The sequence below is a fragment of the Bos indicus x Bos taurus genome, chromosome 10 (assembly GCF_003369695.1).
Source record: "Bos indicus x Bos taurus breed Angus x Brahman F1 hybrid chromosome 10, Bos_hybrid_MaternalHap_v2.0, whole genome shotgun sequence".
In the NCBI taxonomy this organism is placed as follows: domain Eukaryota; kingdom Metazoa; phylum Chordata; class Mammalia; order Artiodactyla; family Bovidae; genus Bos; species Bos indicus x Bos taurus.
In genome coordinates, this window is record NC_040085.1 from 78,469,229 (window position 1) to 78,491,591 (window position 22,363).

The 22,363-nt window shown below is 38.9% G+C and overlaps 1 protein-coding gene across 6 annotated transcripts in view; it reads left to right on the forward strand.

Moving 5' to 3' along the window:
* The window catches only part of PSEN1 (presenilin 1), a 67,140-nt gene extending 45,314 nt beyond the window's left edge, over nt 1-21,826 (forward strand). For 4 of the 6 annotated variants that reach the window (XM_027552345.1, XM_027552344.1, XM_027552347.1 and 1 more), the window contains 6 exons: nt 1,064-1,162; nt 7,614-7,700; nt 10,433-10,462; nt 10,550-10,723; nt 19,149-19,267; nt 20,573-21,826. In XM_027552345.1, coding sequence (XP_027408146.1) covers nt 1,064-1,162; nt 7,614-7,700; nt 10,433-10,462; nt 10,550-10,723; nt 19,149-19,267; nt 20,573-20,728 — 665 coding nt within the window. In that variant the 3' untranslated portion in view covers nt 20,729-21,826. The remainder of the gene's footprint in view (nt 1-1,063; nt 1,163-7,613; nt 7,701-10,432; nt 10,463-10,549; nt 10,724-19,148; nt 19,268-20,572) is intronic. The other 2 variants (XM_027552349.1, XM_027552348.1) reach the window with 2 other exon arrangements.
* The last annotated feature ends 537 nt before the right edge of the window (nt 21,827-22,363 follow it).

The following is a 22,363-nucleotide window of genomic DNA, read 5'->3' on the forward strand; positions in this document are numbered from 1 at the left end:
CAAATCAAAGTGGAAGCAGTGAGACCAGAGATTCCTGTACATTTGTGTGTTTTATTATGGCAGTGGTAGTAGTAGTGTACAAGAAGATACGACCACTTGAAAGTGTGAGATTTATTACTTACATGCATCTGAATGATAGTGATGTCAATGCAAGTGATCAAATCTTCCTTTACAAATTTACCTATATCTGTTTTACGTTTTAAATGCTTGAAGTTGTTTTCTGTATTTTTATATTCTGAATTTTCATGACACAGTAAATGTAAGAAAAAAATTGCAGTTGTTGAACAAGAGAAGGTGGTACCATCAAGAATAATTTATGCATTACTGCTTCCTTATTTTGAGTTGCGGTTTTTGTAAGACACTTTTTAGCACCATATGTATTCTGAGACCTAAATACTTGTGAAGTGCTTTTGACAGGAGAACTGAAGAAATGCTAAAAATTCTCACACAGAGGTTTATTAATTATTTTGTTTAAATTTATTGCCCTCTTATTTCAAGTATTCCTAAGTAATACATACACTATTTTCAAAAGAAGAAAGGATCCCACTCCTGTAACCAAAAAAAAAAGAGGAGATGCATCTTTTCTACTCTGTTCTTCATATTTTGAAAAAGTTCAGTCATATTCTCTCTATTAAATCCCTCCTAAGGTGTAAAACTTCAGTTTGTGGTTCATAGTTATGTTTAGTTTGGAAATGGCTTGTCCTTGTTTCTGCTTATTGGAAATTGACAACTGCTCTAGAATAATTCTGTCTTGTGATTATTTCTGCCTCTTTTCTTTCAAACTGGGAAGACTTACTCCTAGAACCCAAAATACATTGTAAACTAACCAAATAGCAAGCAAACCAAAAGCAAAGATCTCTGCGTGGTGCTGTGTATTTTGTTTAGATTGTCCCCGCCTCCCTCCCCCGTCAGCTTACCTGCTGCTGATTTCATATTCATTCAGTATCTTTCTTGTAGAAAAAAAATTAAACCTTTTCAATTGGTTAATTCTTCCCTAACACATTCATTTACAAGTTTCCGTGAATACATTTTTCAGATGTCATTTCTATTTTTCTTTTCCTAGATTTAGTGGCTGTTTTGTGTCCAAAAGGCCCACTTCGTATGCTGGTTGAAACAGCTCAGGAGAGAAATGAAACTCTCTTCCCAGCTCTTATTTACTCTTGTAAGTATTTCAGAATGATGTTAAATTAGTAAACAGCTTAGAATTTATAAAGATTCAAATGCACGTAATTATGATCATTATCATGGTACTTTTTTTTACCTTAAACGCATAGCATTGGTGGGACTCCTGCAGATCTCTGTTTCTTTGCAAATTATTATCTTCTATCTGACATTGATTGAAGAGAGTTTTCAGTGTGTGTGGAGATAGAAGAAATATTTAGAGATTGGGGAGCCAGTATTATTTAAAATCTTATTAGTTAACAAGTATTGAATATTTGTTACATACATATATTGTAGGCGGCTCTCACACTAGTATGTTGAAAAAATTATATTGTTCCTTCACTATGGGTTGGCCTTTATTTTTGGTTTGTTGTAGAGTCATACTCTTCCAAATCATTCATTATGTATTTGTTGGTCATTGACCTGATCTGCTTCCATAGAGCACTGTGGAGGATATAAAGATGGTTAAGATGCTTTGCTTTCCCTCAGAGTGCATAGGATCTTATTTCCCTGACCCGACCGGGGATGGAAACCAAAACCTTGGCAGTGAAAGCGTGGATTCCTAACCACTGGACTGCCAGGGTATTCCCTTGCTTACAGTTTAGAAGTGAGATAAGACAAATGGATAAACAATATTCAAGGCAGACTGTTACCAGATTCAGAAGGAATAGGAAGTGCAGAAAGAGCTCAAAACAGGGAAAATCTGAATGGAGAATCATGGAAGGCTTCATTGAAGAGAGAGCATTTGGATTGATCCTTTTAAGAGTGGATTGGATTTTGGCAAGCACAGATGGAAGAGTCAATTTCAAAAGTGGGCTTGTTGCAAAGAATGAGTTGGATCCAGGAATCGAACCCAGGTCTCCTGCATTGCAGGTGGATTATTTACCAGCTGAGCCACAAGGGAAGCCCAAGAATACCAGAGTGGGTAGCCTGTCCCTTCTCTAGCAGATCTTCCCAACCCAGGAATCGAACCAGGGTCTTCCGCATTGCAGGCAGATTCTTTACCAACTGAGCTATGAGGGAAGCCCCACACATTGGAAGTGTAAATGTGGGGCATCTTTTTCAAGTTTCAAGTGTTCAAGTTGACTAGAACATGGAGTACAAAATGGGGAGAGTACTAGGGGGTGGGTTTGGAAAGGCACTTCAGGTAAGATCCAGGATAGCTTTGAGGGACTAGTTTAGATCTTTGTATCCTCTTCATGATAGCTTGAAAATCATAGGAGATTCTTGAAGAGTAATGTGCCTTTGTAAGCTTGCAGCTTTGGGCAAGATGAATGGGAGGGAGTGAGAACTGAGATACTGGGAAACATAACTAAGTGAATATTGCCATGATCTCGGTAAAAAATGATGAAAGTCTGATTATGGAATGATGATGACAGTCAAGGGAAAGGCCTCAATGAGAGCTTTTGGGGATCATTTCAGTTGTTCTTAGTGATGACGAGTAAGAGAAGTTTAAAGCCTAAAAGAAGGATGATGAAAAAGAGAAGTTTTTCTTATTTGAGAAATCTGTGTAGTGCTGCCTGTGGCCCATATCTAATTTTCTTGGCAGGATCTGTGAGCCATGTGGGGAGAAATTTCCGTCATGGGTTTATAAATGAAGTACCAGGGCAGAGGGAAAGGTTAGTAATAGAGATGCAGAATTGCAGAACACCAATATAGAGGTGGTAGTTGCAGCTGTGGGATTAGGTGAGTGATTCAAATAAAAGGAAAAGAGGAAAGGACACCAGAAATAGATCTTTCTCAACTGCTCTGTTTAGAGAGTGAGAAATGAAGAGGGAATAGTAAAGGAAAGAAGAAAATATCAGAAAATTGGGAAAATCAGCATTTTTCAGGCTTCCCAGGTGGTACTAGCTGTAAAGAACCCACCTGCCAATGCAAGAGATGTAAGAGACACGGGTTTCTTCCTTGGATTGGGAAGATCTGCTGGTGGAGGGCATGGCAACCCACTCTGGTATTCTTGCCTTGGAGAATCCCATGGACAGAGGAGCCTGATTGACTACAGTCCATGGGAGCGCAGAGTCGGACACGACTGAAGTGATTTAGCATGCATACATAAAATGTCTGCATAGTTTTCTCTTATATACAGTAAAGGGTATTTTTATTAATGGACATTTAGATCATTCCCATCGCAGACAGTACTTGCAGAGAACACTTAGAATTTGTGAATTCTGTTGTATACATACATTTGTAGAAATGTAATTGCTAGGTCAAGAGATGTGTGCCTTTAAATTTTTTGTTTTCAGCTACACTGGGTCTTTGTTGCTTTGCGTGGGTTTTCTGTAGTTGTGGCGAATGAGGGCTTACTCTCTAGTTGTGGTAGCTTCTCTTGTTGTGGAGCACAGGCTCTAGGCTTCAGCAGTTGCAGCACACAGGCTCTGAGCGTGGGTTTAGTAGTGGTGGCACGTGGGTTTAGTTGCCTCGTGGCATGTGGAATCTTCTTGGACCAGGGATCAAAGCTGTGTCTCCTGCATTGGAAGGTGGGCTGTTAACCACTAGACCACCAGGGGAAACCCAGAGGAAGGAAAAGGAAGATAGAAAAGCAGAAGATAGTGAGATATAGAGAGTTAGTTAACCTCAAATCATTCATGTGACCTTGATGTTAGGTCATTTGTGGGATGTGGAGAAGGTGGGAATTGTGCTTGTAGTAGAAGTCTGGTAAAGTTTTAGAACACCTAGTGTCTGAAATGCAAGGATCTTTCTCTTACCTTTTTTCCAGTATAAATGTATTACCACATTCTTACTGTGTTTTCCAGCCAAAAAGAACAGACGAGGCTTTGAGCATCAACATTTTCCTCTTAATGAGCAGTTGGGTGTAAGCTTCTTCTGTGTTATTCCTGGAAATTAAAATCTACTATATATATATTTGATATTTGTTCGTGTAGAATGTCACACCAAATGTTAATAGTGAATGCTAGGAATTTAGGCTAAGGAATATACTTGTAAAAGTATAGAAGTATGTTCACTGAAGCAATGCTTCTATTAAGAGATAAATGGAAATAACTCATGTCTATCAAAAGGGAACACTTTCAAATAATTATGGTCCATTCCTAAAATGGATAGTTGTGCAGCCATTTGTACTCCAAAAGAAAGAAATAACTCTATGTATTTCTGATTTTTTTTAATGTCAAAGATTATATATTAATATATACCAAAAGCAAGATTCAAAACAATATATGCAATGTCCTATGGAAGGAGTGGGGGAAAGGACCAAATATGTATGGATGCGTGTGTGTAAACTCCCAATGATACATTTCAGAACTGATGATACTAGTGTTTACCTCTAGAAAGTGGGATTTAGAGATTTGAGACAGCTTTTACTTTCTTCCTTATATCTTTCACTTCTTGTAGAGTCTTAATGCGATACCCATTATTTTTTTAAAAGGTGATTGTGAATGTTGAAGTGAAGGGATTATGAGTTTTAAATGTTTTCTTAGCTTTAGAAATTTGCATTGTTCTGCTGTTGTATCTACTGTTAGTATGGCAATAATGCTGTGTAACAAACCACCTCAAAATTTAGTCCCTCACAGATAATGCTCACTTACCATCACCTGCAGATTAAAATTTAGTGCCTTACAAATAATACTCATTCACCACCATCACCTGCAGATCAGTTGGCTCGGCTGATCTGACTTGACCGTGGGTAGCTCTGCCCCACGTATTCCCCGTTCCTCCTTGGACCAGCACTTTAGCCGAAGGTGATGTTCTTGTGTTTGGAGAAACAGGAGGGCAGCAGGCCTGTTAAGGCCTAGGCTCGATATTAGCACACTGTCTCCTCTGCCCATGTACCATCGGTTGAAGCAAGTCACGTAGCTGAGCCCCTGGTCAGGAGGAAGAAGACTGCATTCCAGTCTCAGTGAGGCCGAGCAAGAGTGGGTGCAAGAGGGGTGAAGAGGTTGTTCAGTTAGCCATGACATTAAGCTTGTATGTTAATTTTATACTCAGAAAAAGGATTTACTCTCGTTTTTAAGAAATCATTCATATATAATATTTTTAAAAACTTGAATCTGTATAACAATTGATGCTGAGATATTTTTTCAGTAATTCCACATATGTGGGAAAGCATAAGCATAAACCTTTAACTCCTGTGTAAATTAAATAGGTTTAAGAAAGTGTTCTCATGAAATACTGAATCTTTAGTAAGCATTTCATAAATCATTGAGCTTGAGAGGTATTTTTTTAAAGTAGAATATATAAAAACAGCAATATTAATCAGTACTTTCCCCTTGAAATGGATATATACATGAATATAAAAAGTTTTAAGTTGGTTCTCCCAGTTATTTGTTTTTTTTAAAAAATACAATCCTTTGATGCATTTATATACTCTTCCCCAGTTAAGGGTATTCAGTATGCTAAAGGATCTTACCCTCAGGAAACCTGAGCGTTTTTGTTTTCTGTGTCCTTCATTTGGACAGGAAAAGAGGCACACCTCTTTGGTAGCTTTTCGAAATACAAAGGTAACAATTCCTTGAGGTTGACCATTATGTAAAATTTTTCTGTTTTCATATCACTTTGGGAAGTTTTTAGATTATGTTGAATTTTAATTTGCTAATTTTTCAGTTGATCTAAGATGTTTGGTGTTAAGCCAAAAAAATTGGAAAGTGGGTTTTTAAGGTATTACTTTAGTAATATTAATTCATTCAACAAGTATATATTCTGTTCATAATAATTTACATCAGGGGTTAACAAACTACTGCCCATAACGAAATCTGTCCTGTGGCCTGTTTTTGTACCGCCCTGTAAGCTAAGAATGGTTTTTACATCTTTAAAGAGTTAATGAAAAAGAAAAGAACAAAGAATATGTGACAGAGGCCAGATGTGACTTACAAGCACAAAATGTTTACCATCTGGCCCTTTCCAGAAAAAGATTGCTGACCCCTGATTTCTGTAGTTATACCGAGTATTGGAAGAATTTGCAGCTTTATCTTTCTATACTTGTATAAAGAAAGAAAATCAAATAAATACTTTCTGCCTTTGCTTCCAAGAACGCTACTGAAATTTGTAAACCCTGGTGATCACCGTATTTCCTCTTCATTGGGTTTGGGTTTAGTTACAGTGAATTGCCTGCCTAGCTGATATTGACTGATCCAAGTTATCCTGTAATGAAACTTGTCTTACCTCAGAATTACAAAGCTATGATGAATGAGTAAGTGCAGCTATTACAGGATTTTCATCCTCTTTGGTTATGTATTTCATTCATAGTTATTCAAGAAACCTTAGAGTATTAGGCAAATAGAATTATAGAATCAGTGACCAAATGCCAGAGAAACATGGATGCCAAGTAGACGGATTGAATTGAGTTTGCTGCACAGTTTTGGTTTCAGCAGTCGCCCAGAGTGGCACATGTCTGTATGTATTTTTGTATTACTGTTGGTGTATCTTCAGGATAAATTCCCAAAAGTATTATTGCTGGATCAGAGGGTTAATGTACATGTAGTTTTGTTAGTGGTTACCAAATTCCCCTCCATGTTTCATCATACCTGCAGTATGTAAGAGAAGCACCGTTTTAGAGTAGTCACATTGCCTCTTAATTAAAGTGTGATGAGGGGGTATATGTGTATATCTAGATCTATATAGGTATATTAATATATTTGTGATTTTTGAGGAAGGGACATAGAGAATACAAGGCAATTGACTATCTCTTTATGTTTATTGCTTTTAACCTTTTTTCCTTATTCCCTGTGTATAACACAGTTTAGCATGATTGAAAATCTCCGAAGTGAGACAGAATATGAAGGGAACTTACTTGTATCTTTTGAATTATAATAATTCACTTGATGCTTTGTGAGCCTCTGTTTTTCCTCTGATTTAGTTCCAATAAGTAATTTTCCTCAGTGATTTCACACTATTTTAGGATATTTAACTAGTCCAGTTGTTTCAATGGAAAATGTTCAAGTTGAGGCTGTGATTTTAGAAAGGTCCACAAAGCTCTGTCTTCAAACATGTAAAAATGATAACTCCTTGCTGACAAGAGCAGAGTAACTTAAATATAATTTTATTTGAGATGTGATGTTTATGCTAAGAAGATAAAATATTCCAGATAGACATGACTTTCTGGAGGAGAATAGAGTAATGACCTAGGCTGGGAGATTGAAAGGCCCACTGTGGACGCTACAGAAGATGTTAAGGCAAACACAGGTTTAGAAGGAGTTGAGGAATAACAGCCCGATATCAATAGTGAAAAAGAATTTTCCTTCTGGTTACTTTTCAGGGACTATAAGTGATAATGAAAAGTTTTATTACAGCAGCTGCAGTTTGAAGGCCACAGTAAACATCCAGTTTCAGAATTTTTTCTTTGATCTACTAAAATCAAAGAGAACCTTTTGTGATTTTTAATATGAATTTACTTCTGGTTGTTTCTCTGATTTGTGTGGAGGAATAACAGCCTGCTCTCTGTTTGTGAGCCTTCCTTCTGTGTTCCTAGTGTTTACCTGGACTTTTGTATTTCTCAACAGCAACAATGGTGTGGTTGGTGAATATGGCAGAAGGAGACCCAGAAGCCCAAAGGAAGGTATCCAAAAACTCCAATTACAATGCACAAAGTAGGTGGCTTTTATTATTATTTCCTGATTTGGGGGATCATTGTCATCTTATGAGTTATGAAGCAATGATTTTAAGTACTTTCACTGGTCATGAACTGTTTTGAGAATCTCCTGGAAACTGTAGTAACACCCAGCAGACACAGATAAATACTTGAATTCACACGCTCCAAACCCGACAATCGGCCTAGGTTAAGAATTTCTACCATTAATACCAGTATGAAAATGTTCAAGTTGAGGCTATGATTTTAGAAAGGTCTTAAGCACTATCTTCAAACATGTAAAAATGAGAGCTCCTTGTCTGACAAGGTCAGGGTAACTTAAATATAATTTGATTTGAGATGTGATGTTTATGCTAAGAAGATAAAATATCCAGATAGACTTGACTTTGTGGAGGATAAGAATAATGACCTAGGATAGGAGATTGAAAGCCCCACTTGTGGACACCACAGAAGATGTTAAGGCAAACACAGATTAGGAGGAATGGTAGTTAGAAAGAGTTGAGGAATAACAGCCTGATATCAATAGTCAAAAAGAAAGGAAATTTTTTTTTTTTTTAAGAAAAACAGGACTAACATGAGGAAGCAGACAAACAAAGGCAAAATAAAAGTAGAGAAAGGGCTTTATTGAGATGCTGTTTGTCAGGAAAGGGTGAATTCAGGTTTTATAGAGATAAGAAACTGCTGATTTAGCATTTGAGTAACTGCTAGGAGGACACTTTCAACTGGCAATTAGTATTTGGGACTCAAAGGTATTTGGCCCATTCTGCAGTGACCGAGGTAGTAAATCAGGCTGGGACTAGACCAGCTATAGACCTGGTAGAGAAGTGGGAAACAGAGGAAACAGTTGCTCCAGGTCTGGGTTTTGTGTTAACCTTGTTAAGCTAAAGACATTGGAAAGATTAGTTACCTGTGAGTATATATGAGTTTGAGTGTGTTTTTATACATCAAGATTTTATTCTTTTGACAAATGTAGATTGAGTACCTGACCATGTGCCTGGTATTTTTTGGCACTGGGGATAAGGCACTGAACCAGAGGTCCTGTTCCTGTGGACCTTGTAGCCTATTTGGGGAGACACACATGTTCAACAGACGGTTCATTCAGTTTGTGATAAGCTCTACAAAGGAGAAGTATAAGTTGCTATGAAAGTCTATAGTGGAAGACTTTCATTTATTCTAGAAAGTCAGGAAGGCTTCCCTGAGGAAGTGATAATAGGAGATGGCCAGCTGAAGAGTGGAAGAGCTTTCCAGAAGGGGAAGCACCATGGTCAGGGACCTTGAAAGGAGGAGGAGCTGGACAGACTCGCTCGGTGGGGTGCACTTGGTGTTTCGGTGGGCGCTCTTTATTGTGTGGACTCCTCTCTGCACACCATGCAGCATGTTTAACATGCCTGGCCCCTCACTCACCCACTAAATGCCAGGAGTGGCTTGGAGGTTGCAGTAACCAAAAACTCCCCCCATCCTAGTTATTTCCAACCACCCCATGTGAGGGAGGTGCTACCCCCAGTTGAAAACTAGTGTGTTACAGGAACTAGAAGTTAGATTGGAGCAAAGGGGTATAGGTCTGTAAGAGGAAAAAACAATAGAACTCAGGGGTTGCCTGTATCCAGCACTATGAATATGCTGTTTGTAATTAATTATGGAGGTAAATGCCAAAATAAACAGCCAAAGGGGTTGGAAGTAGGATGAGGATCAGGAGTGAGGAAGGATAGGGCAGGGACTGCTGTTTTTATTTCTAAATCTTATAGTTTTATGATTTTATAAACAACCTCAGAGAAGATTCAGGTTTTATGGAGGCCTGGTTAAGGAAAAAAATACAAATTAAAAATACAAAATTGCTAGAACCTCTCTCAAAAAAAAGTCCAAAAGTCCACACAAGTAAGAAGTGTACAAGCTTCATTTATTCGTGGTAGATGAATAAATTTGAGCATCCATTACTTGTATAAAAAATAAAATAAGTGAGAAAAAAATATTATCAACTTGACTTATGTTATTTTAATTATTTTTGACGTATGGAAGGTTCTGGAGACAATCATGTTATACTCACCGTTTTCAGTCAGACCTAGTCATGATAATAAAATGACTAGCCCATAAAAAAATTCCCTTACTCCTTCCCAGCCTTCACCCTGTAGTCGTGGTCTGCTTTTATAACTTAGTCACTGAAGCCAGTGGCAGGTGCCATCAGTTAGCAAATGCCGTCAGTTAGCAAGTGCCATCAGCTGCAAAGATCAGAGGAAATGATCTCTCATGTGACCAGAAGTCTTGGCTCATTTTATGACTCAGTAATTATCAGGGGTCCGAGTTCTTTCCCACCTTCCTGCTCTGCCGTCCTTACATGTGGGCTTGGTCCTCAGCGCGCTGCTCCTCATGGTCACAAGATGACAGCTGCACTGCCAGGCATCATATCCAGATAAGACAACATCCAGGGGAACGAAGGGCTGCTTGTGGCTTCCTTGAGTCTCATAAAGAGTGAACAAGTATCCCCCACTTTGCAGCAGATTTTGTCTCACCACACATTGGCTGATATGAGCCCCACAGCCTTAGAGCATTCATTGGTAAGAGGAAGGGTGGGGTGACCACGCTTAGTTCGGACTGAACAGAATTAACCACCAGAGTCATGGGTGAGAGGTGGAAACCCAAATAAATCACAACTCTGCCCTCAGGAAATAAGGGGAGAAATGGCTGTTGTGGAAGCAACCAGCGGGCACTGAAATAACCCTTGATTTGTTGTTTAAGGGCCAGCCAACTCACCAGTTACGACGACAGGTAAATTACTGTTCCCATGTAATTTTCTTAAAGGTGTAAAGACAATTTTCCAAGTATTACAGCTGCGATACCCACTTTTTCTTGAAGGCACAGAAAGTGAGTCACAAGACCCAGTGACAGAGAGTGACGATGGTGGCTTCAGCGAAGAGTGGGAAGCCCAGAGGGACAGTCGCCTGGGGCCTCATCACTCTACAGCTGAGTCGCGATCTGCCGTTCAGGACCTTTCCAGCAGCATCCTGGCCAGTGAGGACCCAGAGGAAAGTATGTGCCTTTCTCTACACTGGCAAGTCATGCGAGTCCTGGGTTTTTAAGGTGCTGCAGTTTCATACTCTTCCCAAAATAACATGAGTCAGAGTGTTCCAGTCTAATTCTAAACAGCAGTGCAGTTTTTACTGAGAAGTAACAATAGTTGCTGCTTTTCTCATAGTTAAATTTATTAATGGACCAAATTCTACCCCTCAGATTTTTTAAAATTATCCCTTAATAATTTGATAATATCCTTGACCTTTGGCATTGATTTTGTAAGGTAAAAAATTTTTTTAAATATTATTCCAATAAAACTTAAGGTGTACAAAAATGTCATTAATATATTTCGTTCTTTGCTGCACAGAGACCCATGAATTTAAATGTTTTGCCCTTTTACATTGTTCCTACCCTTTTTTGGCAAGCACTGCATTTTATTAATTTTGAAGAAAATCAAGGGGATTTAGGTTCTGTGCAGTAAAAGTTTGTTCAGTGTCTGAGGTGTGTAATTGCTCAGATTCAGGTCAGCACTCAGGGCTTCTTAGGATATTAACCCGTAGAGCCCACTGGTTAGGGCTCAGTCACCTCCTGAGTTGGTATTAGAGAGGTGATTTACTGAATAAGAAGAGATTAGCACATTTCCCAACCAAGTTACCTCAGTGTTTTCGTTTTCACAGAAGTGAAACTCTTGATTAAAACATACAGAAGTATTAAGTAGTTTGAAAGAAACAGACATCTAGATCCCTTCTCTAGTCACTATTAAGTGTGACCTTGACATTGTCCTTTAGTTTGAGCAGAACGGTTCTTACAGCTCACCCTTAGTCTTTTACCTGGGTTAGAACCTGGGCAGATCCATGACTGTGGTGCTGGGTAAGTTTTCCAGATGTTAGAGTCAGCTGCAGCCTGCACCTTTCACACTCCTGGGAAACCAGACGCAATCACCTCCTCTTTTAGCCAGGCTTGAACTTAACCTTTGCTGGTATCCTCTCTGCCTGCAGAGTTACCACTGTAATTAGGTTGCCTCTTCTGTTCTGTCTCTTCTTTTCTCAATGATGTGTAGAAACAAAAGAAGTCAGCAGTATAGCGGTTGAGCATGACAGCAGTGGGATTCTCTCCTACTTTTTTGGGATTCTGTCCTGCTTTTCCTACTTAAAGAGTCTCTCTCTCGATGATCTGCATCCTTCATCAGTAACTTTTTCTTTTTAAAGGAAAACCACAAAACTGTCCCTTCCAACTTCAGATTAATGTTTCGTTTATCTGGGACCAGTATAAACTAATAATTGACATTCTTTTCTCTTCTAAGCATCCAGCACACACATAACCATCTCTTCATTAGTGGTTTATTCTGCACAAGTAAACCAGACTTGTGGTTACTTACAGAAAATTCTCAGTTTACAATAGAATTTGATATGTATGTAAAGACATGTGTGTCTTCCAAAACAGCCCTATCAAAATCAAAATTTAATCAGAAAACTGAACACTGAGAGTTTTTAATTAGAAATGTACAACATGTTTATTCAGTGGTCTGCATTGGAACTGCAGAGTCCTAACCACTGGACCACCTGGGAATTCTCCTGAGTCTATTTTAATTTTGCTAATAAAATACACCTACATTTCTCTGTCCATTGAAATGAATTCTGTGAAGCCTAACTATAGCATTTGCCATAATATTATTTAAGCAAACATAAGCCAGTATATGAAAAGTGAGGCGATAATTTTAAGCTTGATGGTACATTGTTTTTGTTTATTTTTTGGTAAACCTCTGTTGAGACATAACTCACATACTATACTATTCACCCACTTAAAGTGATGAAAGTGAAAGTTACTCAGCCGTGTCTAACTCTTTATGACCCCATGGACTATACAGTCCATGGAATTCTCCAGGCCAGAATACTGGAGTGGGTAACCTTTCCCTTCTCCAGGGCATCTTCCCAATCCAGGAATCAAACCCAGGTTTCCCGCACTGCAGGCAGATTCTTTACCAGCTGAGCCACAAGGGAAGCCCTACATTTAAAGTGATGGCCTTAATATATTCACAGAATACCACAGTTGACTTTAGAACATTGTCAATACCCCATAAAGAAACCTTACACTGTTTACTATTACCTCATCAATCCCTCTCATCCTGCCTTCCCCTTTAAAAGTGTGCAGTGCAGTGGTTTTTATTATAGTTGTATAGCCATTACCACAAGCTAATGTTGGAACACGTTCATCACCTCAGAAAGAAACCCTGTACTCATTACTCCCATCCCCCCAAAAAACCAACTAATGTACCGTCAAAATAGATTTGCCTTTTCCGGCCACTCAGCTAAATGGAATCATCCAGTATATGGTTCTCTGTACTGATTTCTTTCACTTAGCATAATATTTTCAAGGTTTATGTTATAGTATGTGCTGGTACTTGGTTTCTTTCTATTTTTTTGATTCACTTTTGGCTGTGCTGGGTCTTTGTTGCTGCTTGAGCTTCTCTCTAGATGTGGTGCAAGGGCTTCTCATTTCAGTGGCGTCTCTTGTTGCGGAGCACAGGCTGTAGCACATGGGCTCAGTAGTTGCGGCTCCCAAGCTCTAGAGCACAGGCTTAGTGGTTGTGGCGCATGGGCTTAGTTGCTCCACAACTTGTGGGATCTTCCCAGATCAGAGACCAAACCCATGTCTCCTGCACTGGCAGGTGGATTCTTCACCCCTCAGCCACCAGAGAAACCCCCTCATTTCTTTTTGTAGCCAAATAATATTCCATTTTAAGGATATGTCACATTTATCATCCATTCATCAGTTAATGGACATCTAGATTTTTTCCATTTCGAGCTGTTAGGCATATTGTTGCTGCGAATGTTCATGTACCTGTCTGTGTGGACATATGTTTTTATTTCTCTTAGGTTTATGCCTACAAATAGAATGCTGGGTCATATGATAACTCTATATTTAACCTTGTGAGGACTACCAGATGGTTTTCCTAAGTGTCTGCACCATTTTACATTCCCACTAGCACTGTTCATATGTTCCAGTTCTTACACGTCTTCACTGATATTTTTTATTGTCTGTCTTTTGATTATAATCATTCTAGTGAATGGAAAGTGGTATCTCATCAGGGTTTTGATTTGCCTTTTTCCGATGACTAATAATGTTGAGTATCATTTTGTGTGCTAGAATTTGTATGTGTTTATTTTTGGCTGTGCTGGGTCTGTGTTGCTGCGCTTGGGCTTTCCCCAGGTGCAGCGAGCAGGAGCACCGCACAGCACTGCTGTGCAGTGCACAGACTTCTCATTGCAGTGGCTTCTGCTCTGGTTGCGGAGCATGGGCCCAGTTGCCCTATGGCATGTGGAATCCTGCCGAAGCAGGGATCGAATCCATGTCCTCTGTATTTGCAGGCGTATTCTTAACCACCAGGGAAGTCCATCATCTGCATTATTTTTTAAAATTTATAGCTTTTTTTTTCCTTCCCTGAAGAACTTAGTTTCTTTCAGTTAGTTTCTTATAGCACTATTTGGAATCAAGTCTTTTTAAGGCTGTCATTTGTTTAGCCACTGTGTGTGCCAAGAACTTTTCTGTATTATTTTTAACTCTGATACCAACCTTGTGAAATAGCTCTGTAATCCCCATCTTGTAGCTGAAGAATTTGAGGGTTAAAGAATGAGTTGGGCTCTGTTGCACACTTGAAACTGGTGGAAGTATTCATCATTCTGGGAAGGTTAGCAAGTTAAAGGATAACGGACTCTCTAATTCAGAGCATTGAATTTCACAGGTCATATGGTTTATTTTTTGCACTAAGGAAGACTTCACTCTGGCTTCTACAACTTAAAAAGAAATGCTGGCTACTCAGTAAGATTTTATTAACCAGCACCCGGCTCCTTTCTCACACACATCTGGAGCAGACCCTGCTTCTCAGGGCTTTCAACCCCTGTCTTCCAGAAGTATCTCAGGCAACAAAGCTTTAAGACCAGGATCAAACTTCAGTTGGCAATAGTTACTTAACAACCAGAAAGGTAAAACCAAGTTGTAAAGCTTAATGGGTTACTGTTGAGCCTCAAGTCAAAGAGTATTTTTGAATCCATAGTTTTGAAAAGAACTTGAAAAGTTAAAAATATTGTTTGACAATAGAAAATCTAGGACTTCTGCATTTCTGTGTAAGTTTTAGGAATCAGCTTGTTAATTTCTATAAACTGATCCTAAAATTTATTTGTAAATGTAAAGAACTTAGAATATCCAAAACAGTTTTGAAAGAGAAGAAAAAAGATGGTGGACTTAAGCAATCTGATTTCAATGAAAGCTTACTTTAAAACCACAGTAATCAAGACAGGCACAAGGATAGGCATGTAAACCAATGAAACAAAACTGAAAGTCCAGAAGTAAACCTTTATATTTATGGTCAGTGATTTTTTTTTTTTTTTTTTACAAAGGTGCTAAAATAATTCAGTGGCAAAGGGATATAATATTTTCAACACAATCAAAAGTTAACCCAAAATGTGTCATAACCTGAAATGTAAATGGCAAAACTATAAAACTTCTAGAAGAAAAACTTCATGACCTTGGGTTGGGCAAAGAGTTTGTTCATACAACAGTGATACATAGAAGAAAAAATTGATAGGTTGGACCTTGTCAAAGTTTAAAACTTCAAATGATACCATTTAGAGAAGAGATATTTAGGAAATTCCCTGGCAGTGGTTAGAGTTCTGTGCTTTCACTGCTGAGGATGAGGGTTCGATCTCTGGTTGGGGAACTACAATCTCACAAGCCACATGGCACAGCTGAAAAAGAGAGAGAGAAGAGGTATCTGTATACTCATGTTCATAGCACTATTCACAGTGACCATGAGATGGACGCGACCTAAGTGTCCATTGACAGATGAATGGATAAACAAAATGTGGTGTATACATACAATGAGGTTATCACTCAACTTCAAAAAGAAAGGAAAATCTAACACACGCTGCAGTATGGATGATCCAAGACATTATGCTAAGTGAAATAAACCAGTCACAGTAAGATGAATACTGTATGATTCCACTTGAATGAAGTACCTCTAGTAGTCAGACTCAGAGATGGAGAGTGGAATGGTGGTTTCCAGGGTCTGGAGGGAGAGAGGAAGGAGTTACTTAATGGATACAGACTTTCACTTCTGCGAAATGAAGAGTTCTGTGAGTGGATGGTGGTGATGGTAGCACAACAGTGTGAATGTACTTAATGCCACTGAACTGTGTATTTAACCACATTTTAAAAAAAGATAGTATTAACAAAAGCAAAGGGGGACTTCCCTAGTGGTTAAGAATCTGAGGACACAGGTTCGATCCCTTGTCCAGAAAGATCCCACGTGCTGAGTGCTGCAGCTACTGAAGCCTGCACTCCTAGGACCTGTGCTCTGCAACAAGAGAAGCCACCACAATGAGAAGCCCAAGCACCACAGCGAAGAGTAGCCCTGCCTTTCCGCACTAGAGAAAGCCTGTGTGCAGCAGTGAAGACCAATCACAGCTAAAAATAAATTTTTAAAAAATTTTAAAAATTGGGGGACTTCCCTGGTGGTCCAGTGGCCAAGACCCCATGCTTCCAGTGCAGGGGGGCCGGGTTCAATCCCTGGCCAGGGAACTAGATCCCACATGCTCTGACTAAGACATAGCAAAGCCAAATAAAAATAAGTAAGTTTTTTTTTTTTTTAATTAAAAATTTTTAAAAAAGGAAAAAAAGCTACATACTGAGAGAAAATATTTGCAAATCCTGTTAAAGAATTTGTAGTTAGGATATAAAAAGAGTTCTTACAACTCAATAATAGGAAGATATTTTAAAAAATAGGGTAATACTTTCAATAAACATTTCCTCAAAGGAGAAATATAATGGCTAATAACCACATGAAAAGATACTCAACATCATGATTCAGAATGGCTTTAATCAAAAAAACAGCAACACCAAGTGCTGGTGAGGACTGAAGAAAGCAGAAGCATTGTGCACTGCTGGTGGGAATGCACAGATACAGCTGTCATAGAGAACAACTTGGCAGCTTGTCAAAAGGCTAAATGTTAATTTACCACATAACCCAGCAGATCCACTCTTAGGAATCTCCCCAGTGGGAATGAAAGCAGTCTGCCCACACAAAGATGTGTGCACTGATGTTCATAGCAGCATTATTCATAATAGCCAAAAATGGAACACAATCTAAATGTCCATCAACTGGTAATGGATAAACAAAATATAGTATATCCATACAATGAAAAGCTATTTATCAGTGAAAAGGAACAAACTGTAGATACATGCCAAAATCATGGATAAACCTCAAAAATATTATGTTAATACAGATGGCCAACAAGCACATGAAAAGGTGTTCAACATCACTCACTATTAGAGAGATGCAAATCAAAACTACAGTGAGGTTTCACCTCACACCAGTCAGAATGACCATCATCAAAAAGTCTACAAATAATAAATTCTGAAGAGGATGTGGAGAAAAGGGAACCTTCCTGAACTGTTGGTGGGAATGTAAATTGTTGCAGCCACTATATAAGAATAGTATGGAGGTTCCTTAAAAAACGAGTAACCGTATGATTCTGCAACCCTACTCCTGGGCATATATCTGGAAAAGACAAAAACTCTAGTTCAAAAAAGATACATATACCCTCATGTTCATAGCAGCACTATTTACAGTAGTCAAGACATGGAAGCAGCCTAAATGTCCATTGACAGGTGAATGTATAAAGAAGATGTGGGACATACATACACAATGGAATATATTCAGCCATAAAAAAGAATGAAATAATGCCATTTGCAGCAACTTGGATGGACCTAGAGATTATCATACTAAGGGAAGTAAGTCAGAGAATGATAAGTATCATGTGATATCATTTATATGTGATATCTTAAAAAAGTATACAAATGGGCTTACTAACAGACTAGAAATAGACTCACAGACAGAAAACAAACTTGGTTACCAAAGAGAAACTTGTGGGGTGGGGGTTATTTAGGAGTTTGGGGTTAATAGAGACATAGTATTATATATAAAATAGTAAACAACAAGAACCTACTATATAGCACAGGAAACTATATTCAGCATCTTGTAATAACCTGTAATGGAACACAATCTAAATATATATATATATAAAAAACTGAACCACCTTGTACATCTGAAACCACCACAACATTGTACATCAGCTCAGTTCAGTTGCTCAGTCAGTCGTATCTGACTCTCTGCAACCCCATGGACTGCAGCATGTCAGGCTTCTCTGTCCATCACCAGCTCCCACAGATTGCTCAAACTTGTTTCCTTTGAGTCGGTGATATCATCCAGCCATCTCATCCTCTGTCACCCCCTTCTCCTCCTGCCTTCAATCTTTCCCAGCATCAAGGTCTTTTCCAATGAGTCAGTTCTTCGCATTAGGTGGCCAAAGTATTGGAGCTTCAGCTTCAGCATCAGTCCTTCCAATGAATATTCAGGGTTGATTTCCTTAGGATTGACTGGTTGGATCTCCTCGCAGTCCAACGGACTCTCAAGAGTCTTCTCTAACACCACAGTTCAAAAACATCCGTTCTTCAGTGCTCAACTTTCTTTATGGTCCAACTCTCACATCCATTTCCATACATGACTCCTGGAAAAACCATAACTTTGACTAGACAGACCTTTGTCAGCAAAGTAATGTCTCTGCTTTTTAATATGCTGTCTAGGTTGGTCATAGCTTTTCTTCCAAGAAGCAAGCATTTTTAAATTTCACAGCTACATTCACCCTCTGTAGTGATTTTGGAGCCCAAGAAAATAAAGTCGATCACTCTTTCCATTGTTTCCCCATCTATTTGCTGTGAGGTGATGGGACCGGATGCCATGATCTTGGTTTTTTGAATGTCATTATACTTCAACTTTTAAAAATTATATTAAATGAAAGAACCCAGTCACAAAAAAACTTCATATTATGAGTCCATTTCTGTGTGTCTAGAAAAGTAAGATTTATAGAGTTAGAAAGCAGATCAGTTGCTTAAGGCTTGAAACACAAGTATCTAAGTGGGGTGATGGAAATGTGGTAGATTATGCTGATGGTTGTACAACTCCAAGTTTTTTACAGTCATTGAATTTGTGCATTTTATGAAATAAATTATACCTCAGTGAAACTGTTTTTCAAATAAAAGGAGATGATACCTATCTCTTAGGGCTTCTTGTGAGGGTTTATTAGAACAAGTGCCAGGTACAAACTAGGCAACAATAGATGACAATTACTATTTACTGTCATTATTTTTTATATATAACAGCAGCATCTACTGTTAAGACCTCAGAGTCAGCCCTATAGTATAGCATCTGAACATCCTGTTACAGAAACCACCCCCCCAAAAAAAGGAAAACCTAATTAAAGCCTAACTGTATAATATCATTTACTGACTTCTCATTCAGTGTGGGATGGGGAGGGGGCACATTTTTAATTTGTGAAGTCATAGCAAAGAGTGACAAACTTTTATATTCATAATCTTTCCGTTTTAGGGGGAGTAAAGCTTGGATTAGGAGATTTCATTTTCTACAGTGTTCTGGTTGGTAAAGCTTCTGCAACAGCCAGTGGAGACTGGAACACAACCATAGCCTGTTTTGTAGCCATATTAATTGTAAGTATACATTGATTAAAACCTGTTAGAACTCCTTATCTCAAAACTCTGATTAAAAGGCAGTTCTTTTAACCCTAGCTTGGCTGAGTGTTCCAATCACCTGGGGAGCTTTTTAAAAACAAATAATTGGATCTCACCCAAATAGTTTCTCCACGTGGCCACACATTGAAATCACCTGGGAGCTTTTAAAACAGTGCTTCTCTGAGATATTATTTGTTTTAATTGTGTATTTTTTTTAAGTTCCCCCAGGAAATTCTGGTAAGCACCTCTGACTAGGAACCACTGCTTCAAGCCTGGCAGCATAAATAATTGTGTAGAGAATTAGATCAGTCTTAAAGGGGTAAGCAGTTCCTCACTTGGTGTGGGTTTGGTGGCAGTTTTGCATTTAACGCCACGACCTGCAACATCCAGTGTCCTCTGGGCAGGCAGTATGAGGCAAGAAAAGCTAACATAGTGCCTGATCACACGTAGATTCTGCTTATAGAGTCACAGTGTGAGCCTGAAGCTTTCAGAACTGTGATTTTAAGTAACTCATAAGATATTTCTTACTGCTGTTTTTGCTGGAGGTGTTTTTGCTGATGTCTCGTGTGTGTGTGTGTATATATATATGTATATGAGTGAAGTTGGATGAAAGGTTAGATGAGAGCCTTTACTTGTGTATTTATTTTGTGATTATATTTGTGATTTATCTTGGGCATATGACCAGTTAGAATTTTCATTTATTTCTCTTTTGAGGTTAGTTTTCTGGATGTGTTTTAGTGTCTCAGTTAACTAGGGTAAAAAAATGGGCTGTATTATATAGCTGCTCTGTGTTTACAAGAAAAGACTGTACAGTTTATAAACAAACGTTTGTTGGTTTATTCCACGAGCACTTCTTTGCCCCCAGACAGCATAAAGAATATTCTTCACCTCTGGGATTTTTAGCTAGCCAAACTAAACCTACAGTAGCCAAGTCAATATTTTAGATAGAAATTTCAGTATTGTTAATTTATTTAAAAATTCATTTTGCTTATTTTCAGATTCTATTCCCTACCTAGAATTAGGGGATGAAATATCAATAATATATGGATAATAATCTCTATTGTGAAGAAAAATAAGTGTTTCCAGATTCAGTGAAAAAACTTTTGTTCTAAAATTTAACCTCAAAGGACCGTGTATTCAGTTAACTAAATTATTATTTTTTTTTTTTTCCGCTCCCTTTCTCCAGTTAACTAAATTAAGACCAAGATTTGTGATTGAGTTGATTTGCACAGAATACTTGCGTAATTATGTCTGCATTTGTGTTTTTCCCCCCCTTCTCCACAGGGTTTGTGCCTTACATTATTGCTCCTCGCCATTTTCAAGAAAGCATTACCAGCTCTTCCAGTCTCTATCACCTTTGGGCTTATTTTCTACTTTGCCACAGATTATCTTGTTCAGCCCTTTATGGACCAGTTAGCATTCCATCAGTTTTATATCTAGCATATTTACAGTTAGAATCTCATGGATTTTTCTCCTTTGACTATAATAAAATCTGGGGCGGACAAAGGTGATTTTCCGGTGTCCACATCTAACAAAGTCAAGATTCCCAGCTGGACTTTTTGCAGCTTCCTTCCAAGTCTTCCTGACCACCTGCACTATTGGGCGTTGGAAGGAGGCTTCTACAGAAAACGGTTTTGAACACGTCATTGTGGTGAACTGAGTCCCTCAATGCAGAAACTACCAGATCTGAGGGACAAGGACAAGGCAAAGCCATGGGCCAAAAAGTTGCTGTGCTCCCACCAGCAGGTTGACCTGTGGTCACAGGTGGACTTTACCAACGCTGCAGACTCTCAGGACTACCATTACCAGGAGGTTAAGTGAAATGGTTTAAACCAAACAGGACTCTTCATCTTAAGCTACATATTGAAAATCAACCTAATAAATCTGTATTGAATTCTGAACCTTTTTGGGAGATACCATAAGGAGAGCAGGCACCAGCAGCAAAATGGAATGATGGGAAGGGACTCAAACTTTCAGACTTTTTGCTGCAGACTTACTATTTTTAAATAAGACTTTTTTTCACCTGAGTCAAGTCAGAGGTATAGGTTGATTTTGACACTTCTTCTCAAGCACTGAAGCTCATTACTATCTGTGGCTGCCATTTCTTCCCAAGGCCAGTCTGAACTTATTTGAGGTGGCTTTATCTTTAAAGTCTTAACCTCAGGTTCAAATTCAGTAATTTCTGGAAATAATGGGACTATAACTCAACATTTCCTATCACCCTTAGGTAAATTCTGGATTCTCCAACAAATTCCTAATTTGTAGGCATATTGGGAGGTTCACTTGCCTCCAGGTGCCTCCCTCCTTCCCTCTCTCTCCCTTTACTCCCCTCACGAGCACTTGTCCTGTGTGGTGAATAAGAGCCCTGTTGTGGTAGCAGATGGTCCAGTTGTCATAGGATTTTGCTCTTTGTGTGGCACAAAGAATCTGTCATGAATCAGTGCTCTCAGCCCTGCTGTCATAATTTCTTCAATAGCAAAATGCAATGTGTGCCCAAAGACAGTAGAATTAAAGAAGAGTAAAATTGCTCGTGAAGCACTTTTCTGTCCTGATTTTTTCCTTTCTTTCTTTTTTTTTAAACTACAACCCATTGTCTCTTGACAGTAGGTCGGAATTTGAGCCAATAGCCAAAAGCCAGTGGTTTATAAAGTTTACGACTCAGTTGTATCTGTACAAAGCTTGGAGAACACCGTTATTTCCCTTGGTGAGCTGAGGGAGAACCGAGAGTCTGGAGGAGAACCAGCCGCCAAGAGGAGAGAGGAGAGGCCCCCAGCAGCCAGTGGGACAAGATGAGGCCACGTCCTGTGAAGGAGAGGATCCGAGTGATTCCTCAAGCAACTCACAACAAGTGTTCTGCAGTTTCCCTACCTTTCATTTCAATGTACCTCTGCAGGAGCTGGGCCGCCAAGTTCAGCCCCTGAACAGTTCAGTTGGACAGTGAACAGAAATAGAGTCACTGGCTGTGGGCACATGGCACCTCTGGATGAAGCTTTGCCAGGCACACCCCTTCTCTTACCACAGCCAACCTCAGCCATGGTGACCACAACCCTTGTCCTACCACAGCCAGCCCTCAGC